The sequence below is a fragment of the Rana temporaria genome, chromosome 1, assembly GCF_905171775.1.
Source record: "Rana temporaria chromosome 1, aRanTem1.1, whole genome shotgun sequence".
NCBI classification, from domain to species: Eukaryota; Metazoa; Chordata; class Amphibia; order Anura; family Ranidae; genus Rana; species Rana temporaria.
Genome location: NC_053489.1, coordinates 286,857,303 through 286,866,206, shown reverse-complemented (window position 1 = coordinate 286,866,206; position 8,904 = coordinate 286,857,303). Strand labels below are relative to the sequence as shown.

Sequence of the window (8,904 nt, the reverse complement as noted above, 5' to 3'; positions counted from 1 at the left end):
TAGATCCAGATGAGGAAAATGCTAATGATTTGGTTAATGGTGATGAAAGTAGTGTTGATACTGTTGAGAATGTCAAGATATGTGGTCCACAGACCTACCAAAACACTAAGTGGGAGGAGCCTTCCCCACTTCAGGTAATGCTGGGGGAAGAGGATGAGGAAGTGGCCTCTACCCCTGCCCTGCCAGATTTGGGTGTTCCCCAGGGGGAATTTGGTACTGCTCAGATGCAGGACCCCACTTTGGCCCGTGCACGGGAACAAGTTGTAGTAGTAAATGGGGTTCCCCAAGAGCCAGGTGCGAATGAGAGGTGGCCACACTTTGCAATATATAATGAATTGCTGTATCGGGTTACCAAGGAGAGAGAAAATGTGGTAGAACAATTGTTGGTACCCCAACAATATAGACAAAAGGTTCTGGACTAAATACAGCAGAGACTGGGAATCACACTTGCCCAAAGTCCAGGCAGTACTGGACTCTCTTTGGATGGAGGGGTTTACAATAAACCTTGAAAAATGTGCTTTGAGAATGGAATATAGAATTGGCCCCGCCCCCTCACAAAAAAGTAGGTACGTGCATTCCTGGGCATGGTGGGATATTACAGGAGATTCGTACCCAACTTTGCCACGTTGGCGGCTCCATTGACCGATCTGACTAAGGGTCGGAAATCGGTCATGGTGGAGTGGAATGCAGATGCTGAAAAGGCTTTTTTGGAGCTCAAGTCAGCACTGTGCCAACACCCTGTCCTGATAGCACCCAATTTTTCAAAAGAGTTCATTGTCTAAACTGATGCTTCCGATGTAGGATTAGGAGCTGTGTTGTCACAGGTTGTTCATGGTGAGGAGCACCCAGTAGTCTTTCTCAGTAGGATGTTGACACCAGCGGAGAAAAACTACGCTATAATTGAAAGAGAGTGTCTGGCCATTAAGTGGGCTTTGGAGTCCCTCAGATTTTACCTCTTGGGGAGGAAGTTTAGGTTGATTTCTGATCATGCCCCTTTAACATGGATGAGGCAACGTGGATGTTCCTGGCGCTCCAGGAATTTAGGTTTGTAGTGGAGCATAGGCCCGGGAGACTGCATCAAAATGCAGATGCCCTCTCCCGAGTCCATTGTTTGAGCTCCACTGTTGCCTCCACCTCCTTGGCGTTGGTGCACAGGGGGTGGATATGAACAGGGCGCCGTGGCTGGGTCCTGGAAGGACGTTATATTTCCCCTCTGTTTGGACTGTGGTCCCTTTAAGGGAACAGAAAGCGTTAACGCACCTGTCCAAGGATGTGGCTTAAAGCAAGACAGGAAGTTGTAGGTGAGAGTGGAGGAGTATAGTGGAGACTTTGCATGGTGATGGTGGACAGGGAAAGAGCTGTGAAAGCTGTGAAAAGCTGTGAAAAGCTGTGAAAGCACTTGGCAGTGTCCTGCCTGGAAGCCTGCTGGCTGGGGGAACTTACCTGCAAGGACGGTTTAACTGTGATAGCAGTTCTGAGCTCTACAAGTCGGTGAGACTGATTATTTATTTTGTTTTTTGCTGCTGTGAAGCCATTTAAGTTTAATAAACCTTATGCCACGTACACACCATCACTTTATGTGATGAAAAAAAAAGAAGTTTTTTAAAAACGTCACTTTAAATGACCGTGTGTGGGGGAAAACTTTGTTTTATGTCTTGTGAAAAATGACCAAAAAAAATTGAAGCATGCTTCAATTTTATGTGTCGTTTTTCAAAAAGTCGTTTTTTACTTCACAGAAATTGACCGTGTGTAGCAAAAAACGACGTTTAAAACGACGTTTTTACACCCGCGCATGCCCAGAAGCTAGTTATGAAGCGAGCTTCAATGGAAAAACGTGGTGAACGTAACTTCGCTTTGCTAGAGCATTGTGAAAAAACAATGGTGTGTAGGCAACTTCGTCTTTGAAAATTTAAGTTTCAAAAACTTCTTTTTTTACATAAAGTGATGGTGTGTATGCGGCATTAGTTTTGATTTAAAAGCCTGTGTCCTGCGATCTAGCTGGTTCCCCGAACTTTACAATATGCTTATTGGCCCGGATTCAGAGAGCAATTGCGCCTGCGTAACCATAGTTACGCAGCGCAATTGCTGACTTGCTCCGGCGTTACGAATGCTCCTGATTCAGGAACATTGTAACGCCGACTGCAGCCTAAAATCTGCGTGGCATAAGGCTCTTATGCCACGCAGATTTTAGGCTGCATTCTTGCGATGACCGCTAGGGGGCGCTCCCATTGTGCTCAGTGTATAGTATGCAAATTGCATACTAACACCGATTCACAATGTTGCGCGGGCCCTGCGTACGCAAGTTACGGAGTTTCCGTACGGCGTCTTTAGCGTAAGGCTGCCCCTTCTAATAGTAGGGGCAGCCAATGCTAAAGTATACCCGCCGTTCCCGCGTCGTGAAATTTGAATTTCACGTCGTTTGCGTAAGTGATTCGTGAATGGCGCTGGACGCCATTCACGTTCACTTTGAAGCAAATGACGTCCTTGCGACGTCATTTGCCGCAATGCACGTCGGGAAAGTTTCCCGACGGCGCATTTGCTTTACGATCGGCGCGGGAACGCGCCTAATTTAAATGATTCCCGCCCCCTGCGGGATCATTTAAATTGCGCTCGCCTACGCCGGGCAATTTTGCCGGCGCGCCCTCGCAATTTACGGAGCTACTGCAGCGGCGCAAATTTGCGGGGGCGCAGGGCAAAATCGTTGCCCTGTGCCTCCGTAATTTATGCGCAAATCTTACTGAATCCGGGCCATTGTTTTTTTCTTTCTTTACCGAAACAATGTAGTGAATACATATTGGCTTAAAATGATGAAGAAATTTGATTTATTTACATTTTTTTATTGGATGTGTTTTAGAGCAGAAAGTAAAAAACTTAATTTTTTTTTTCAAAATTGTTGGTTGTTCTTTGTTTCTAGCGCAAAAAAAAAAAAAAAAAGCAGAGGTGATCAAATACAACAAAAAGAAAGCTCTATTTGTGGGTAAAAAAGGACATACATTTTATTTGGGTGAGTCTGCAGTGAGTTGAAGTAACGTAGTGCCGTATCGCAAAAAATGGCCTGGTCAGCAAGGGGGTGGCGTAAACCTTCCGGAGGTAAAGTGGTAACTATTTTTGGATGATTTTGGTAAAGGAAAAATCAGATATGAAAGACTGTGCATAATCAGAAACAGTAAAGACAAAATAAAAACCGTTGTCGTACGAGAATTGTTACAAGAATTATTTTCATCCTCGCTTTTCACTTGCTGTGAAACAGCGAGAAAAAAAATGTTTTTTTTTATAGTGTGTACCCACCTTAAAGTGGAGTTCCACCCATTTAAAAGTCAGCAGCTACAAAAAGTGTAGCCGCTGACTGTTAATAATTGGGCACTCACCCGTCCCACGGTCCAGCGATGCGGGCGTACAAAGTCCTGCTCCTCTCCCCCTCCTCTCTGCGGTGCCGACATTCTAACTGTCAGGCGCACACTTTGCATGAGCGAGCCACGCTGCACAATGTGAATGGCTGGGCAATCTTCTGGGAAAAACTGGGTTCCCGCTTCACCCCCAAAAAAAATGACATGCCAAATGTGGCATGGCAGAGGGGTCACCGTCACTTAAAGTGGAAGTTCTATTTTTGGGTGGAACTTCGCTTTGAGACATGTCCCAGAGTATAACCTATCGATTTCAGCTCCCCCTAATTGCATTGTGGAATGGTTCTGTCAGTGGCAGTGGATGTTTGAGGAGAGAGTTCATTTTCACCAGCCCCTCCCTATTAGATTGTAAGCTCCCAGGAGCAGGGTCCTCCTAAGTCCTAACCCCCTTGTATTGAATTGTATTGTCTCCCTTTATATTGTAAAACTATTGATGCTTTATAAATCCTATATAATAATAATCATTGTTGTGTCAGACTAAATTGTAAACACAATAGCTGTAGTTTTGTGAGGAGATGTTATAATAAATCCCTGTGTGTGTGTGTGTGTGGTGTCTACACAGACTATAGATAACACATCTGTGTGCACAAAGCAGACACACATTGAGAAGTATGTTGTGTGAGGCGAGGTTGGAATATGTGATATCACTGACAGGGACTGAAGCAGTTTATATGATATGACTGCTCCCTGTATGTCTGGGAAGTGTCAGGAGGAGCAGAGTCATGGTTTCCCCCCTCCCCTGAGTGATCTTTGTCTGTTTCTTCAGCCTTCTCCTCACTCCCCACCTTCCTTCCTCCACAAGGGGGGACAGCTGCACTTCATCCACAGCCTATCCACCAGCACAGCCAACAGGCTCCCAGTGCAGCCCTGACTGGAGGTGCCCTGACTGGTACCCAGCCATCTTTGCTGACAATGCTGCCTTTCTTCCCTGCTCTCCTGCTCTCTCTGGCAGGTAAGTACCACACTAACTGTCTCTCAGTAGGCAGTGAGGGAAACTTTTTTTGTGTTTGCAGCTTTCTTCAGTGAAATGGTGAGTCAGGTGAAAGCAGCCGGTAGGACTAAAAGTTGAGGATTTACAGTGTTCCAGCCCAGAGGTAATGCAATCAGTATGGAAAGTGCTGGGATTTGTGGATGCCAGCATTGCAGAGTGGGATGGGAGCCGAGTGTGTCTTGGAGGGGACAGATGAGGCTGCTGCAGGCTGTTCTCCTTTTATCCTTTAGTAGTCTGCTCAGCACCATGCACACCGTCCTGTGGAGGATGCACCCACATTTAGCTGCACAGTCAGCCTCTTTACAGGACATGCTCACACTTTGCAGAATAGAAACTTTTGCTCCGAGTCTGAGGTTTTATTTTTTAACATGACATTGTTTTGAATTATTATTTTTTTGCTGATCATGAAGTATTGTGTGAACTGCACCACTGGTCTCTGGTTATACGTACGGTAAGATTGCACTGTCTTTGGATTGCATCTGTTTTAATCCAGTAAAAATGGAACATCACCACGCCACAAAAATGTGCAGTGTACACATTTGTGGCATGACCTGTTTGCTCAAATTGGTCACGCTCATTGGCGGTCATAGGCATGCACAGGGCATACCTCCCAACTTTTGAGGGACACCTATCAGCAAATGTATGTTGGCATAGGACACACACCTTGTCATGCCCCCTTAAAGGAGAATAGTCCATATCGGCTTTTGGAATTTACAAATGCAGCAATTTACAAATCAGATGAAAGGTTTAGCGCTGGAAAACACTTTTTGATAGATAAAAAGTGCATTTTATATACAACTATATAGATCAGATCAAAATGAGGAACAAATGAGAAGGAATGAGGGACATTGCTCCAAATCAGGGACAGTCCCTCTAAATCAGGGACAGTTGGGAGCTATGCACAGGGGGTATGCCAGGCGTTCATAATCACTGTGTGTGGTGCAGATTCCCCCTATTGCCTGGGCTTACCCCATGTTGCACCCCGCCCCACATTGCTGGCTTTCCTCCTCTCCTTTCCCCCTGGCTGCTGAGGGGGATGTTTCAGAATAGAGAGTGGGGGAAAGGGCTAGTACATATGTAATTTCCTGTCCCCTTCCTTTTCTAAATGAACACACTCACTTACTATTTTTATTCATAACTGAAGCGTAGTACTAGGCTTCAGTTTGTGAATGAACAAGAAGCCACTCAGCACAGAGCACTTCCCATTCATTCACTGATCAGTGCAGCTGAGGCTGCAGAGAAAGGCATGTGTGTTTGAGCTTTGGGGCGCACACCATAATGCAATAGGCTGTACACACCTATGGTGGCGGTACTGCCTTTCCAACACCACAGGGGGGTTATCTTTGCCAGATTTTGTCCCTTGCACTGATTCCTGTTCTGTTAGTGAATATCTGCCCCCATCCTGCCCCCAATGGTGCGTTGAGGGTTACTACAACTAAGGGGCTGTCACAGGCTGTCATTAAGGGCCAGTTCACACCACATGCAGTCCAGTATGTTTTTTTTTCTGCGTGAGAATGCTGGAACGCACAGGAAATGAGTCAAAAATGCACTGGAAACGCGTAAAAAACGCACATTGAGAAACGCACCCAGACTGTGTTTCTGTGGTGTGAACTGACCCTTCGAGAGCCCCACTATGCCCACCACTTCTGCCTAGCTGCTCCATTCATATAAGCCACACTACAGCATCTATGAATGGAGCATGGTTTATTAAAAGAGGGGGCGGGGCTATCAATCATTCAGTTGTCCTCCATTCATAGATCATTTTCCATTCATAGAAGCTGTAGTAACAGCTTGGAGCAGCTAGGCATAAAGGACGGGCATAGTCGGGCACTCTTGATGAAAGCCTGTGACAGCCCTTTAGTTGTACTAGCCCCCACCCAGCAGAATATTACTACTGCTAGGGTTTTGGGGGGGGGGGGGGGGCAGGGACAACTTAAAGATCAGGAATCAGCACAAAGAACACATCCTACTTACTGTAAATTTTGTCCTTTTAAAGGCTTTTATTTACATACAATACATATTGTACACCTTTATGATATTGTATATAAACAAATATCTTGTTTTAACAATATAATATTTTTTGGTTGATGGCATGACACCTTTAGACCTCATTTAGATTTGTGGTTGGGGGAAGGGATGAGCCATGTTTTTTAGTGTCCCCCAACCACCCCCTTAAAGCAGAACTTCATCTCTCAAGGGAAATTCCACTTATCCTCTTTCTACTCCCCCCCCCCTCATTGTAAACATTTTCTCTTGGAGCACATACCTAGTTTTGACAGGTACTACATGCTCCCACCTCCCCCTAGAAGATCTGAGCGGATTCCTGCCCCCCTTCTCCCCAAAACCTCCTGGGATATGTCACAGGTCCCAGGAGGTTACGGCACCATTCAGAAAGCGCAGCTCGTGCATGCACAGTGGGGACCCGGCTGTTAAGCCGTAGGAAGGCAAAGCCAGCTTCAAGCAGTCATGGTGGCAGTGCCAGAGACCTGAAGACCAGCAAAGAACCAGCCCAGGTGAAAACAGCCCTGGATCCCTGTGCTAATAAGTGTACAGTATTAGTAGCTGCTGCCTTTAAGATGCTAAGGCAAAGGATGGGGTGTTTATATGCCATGGTCTAAATGCATTCAATCACATCTGCGGCAGAAATTTTCCCTCCTGTCGCATTCATCTGCGATACAAAAGGGGATGCACCGCAGATGCACGCAGTTGCGGAACGTTGGTGTAGCATTTACAGGGTTAAAACAGGCAGTGAGGAGGCATCATGTTGCCTCCTTACCACCTGTCAAACGCCTTTGAAAAGCATTCCAAAAGCAGATTACTTTTCATTGGAGCATCAATTAATGTGCACATCTAAACCTAGTCTTAAAGTCCCAAGTGGTGCAGCTGATTAAGTTTACTGAGATGCAGTGTCCAAAAAAGACCATAGACTCAGAAGTGGTACAGTGACACCTCCCGATGAAAGAATATGGCTGGATTGTCCTGCCAAAGGCTGTAATACAGGACTGCACTTATTTTTCATTTTCATGATCAAGGGTACACATGGCACTCAGCAGTGGCAGACGGAGTGGTAATTGTTTTTGGTGGGCGGCAAACAGTACCACAACCCCCCCGTTGGTCAGACGGCGGGGGGGCCTGGTGAACTTACCCTATCTATGCAGCGCTTCACAAGGGGCTTCCCTTGCTCGGTGGCGGCTACCACTTTCCCTTCCTCTGCTCTCCACAGGCATGAGCGACTTCCGTTTCCTCCCTCCTCCTCAGCGACCAATCGGGAGTCTTCTCTTTTTGACCAATCGGAAAATGGGTCTCAGACCTGCTTCTGATTGGCCAGATTGAGGATCGGTGTTACGACTGTAAATATTTAATTGCTGTTGTAACATCTGGGTGAGCTCATGGTGCAATGCTCTGCGATCTGAGCCCACCCTATTTTTAAGCCTATTAGAGCCTATGGCTCTAATCAGGTGCTTCGAAAAAACACCCCACCGCCGCTGTAATTCAGGCGCCCGTCGTCCTGAAAGGGGCCAGATGCATGAATAGGGGGTGGCCACAGGGGCCGTGGAAAGATTCATGCTATGCATGAATCTATCCATTATTAATAAAGGGGGTGGTGTGGATAGAGGCGGTTGCGCCCGGGCGCCCCTAATGGACGGGCCGCCACTGGTACTCAGCATCCTTTTATGTTGTCACAGCAAACGTCCATGAGTTTTCTTTTCTCTACCTGCTGATTTCTACCCTTCTCATTACTGGGAATTCAGGCAGACAAGGCTTCATTTATTTCATTTAAAGTGTATCTATGGTCAAAATGTAAACTCCTTGTGAAGATCCCCATATATCCTTGAATTCTATGACATGTATTCACTATGCAGTGTGAGTAGGCACTGCTGTCTCACACATTTCACAGAGCCTCTCTTCTGAACTACGGAGGTGCTGGGAGGAGGAGTTTCAGGAAGCAGAGTCAGTACAGGAATCACTGTTTGCAGAAAGGTACCATGGGATGTGTAGTTCTTAGCAATTGAAAGTAAATAGCAGAGGAGAAGCTGCAAAGCATGCAGGGAATCCAGGAAGTTGTGGAAAGAGATGACCAGCAGACAGGCAGAACTCACAAGATAAAAAAAGATTTTCCAAATAAGGGCCCTTTCACACAGGCAGACCAATTGGGTTTTTCAGGCGGACCCGATCGGACCATCCAGTCTCCTCTATTTCAGCTTGTCATTGAGTTATACAGACTAAGCAGCTGCTGCTTACCTGGGATCCTGGCTGCAGGTATCTGCAGGCATACTTGCTACAGCATGGCAGTTTAGGATGTGTGAATGAGGCCTTGAAGCTGTAATTTTATGTAATTTATTAAAGTGTAACCCAAAAACAAATACATTTAATACACTCTATATAGCTTCATTTGTTTTCTTTTTTCAGGCTTATTTTTTCCTTTTATTTGTACCTGGCGATCTGGCGAGTAACACACTTATAGCTAGATTCAGTAACATTGCCGCAACTTTGCGGCGGCGTAGCTTA

At 46.0% G+C, this 8,904-nt stretch overlaps 1 protein-coding gene across 3 annotated transcripts in view; it reads left to right on the top strand.

Moving 5' to 3' along the window:
* The first annotated feature begins 4,080 nt into the window (after window positions 1–4,080).
* Window positions 4,081–8,904, top strand: part of MAMDC2 (MAM domain containing 2) — a 133,497-nt gene continuing 128,673 nt past the window's right edge. Inside the window, exon 1 of one of the 3 annotated variants that reach the window (XM_040356758.1) lies at window positions 4,081–4,356. In XM_040356758.1, coding sequence (XP_040212692.1) covers window positions 4,317–4,356 — 40 coding nt within the window. In that variant the 5' untranslated portion in view covers window positions 4,081–4,316. The remainder of the gene's footprint in view (window positions 4,357–8,904) is intronic. The other 2 variants (XM_040356750.1, XM_040356741.1) reach the window with 2 other exon arrangements.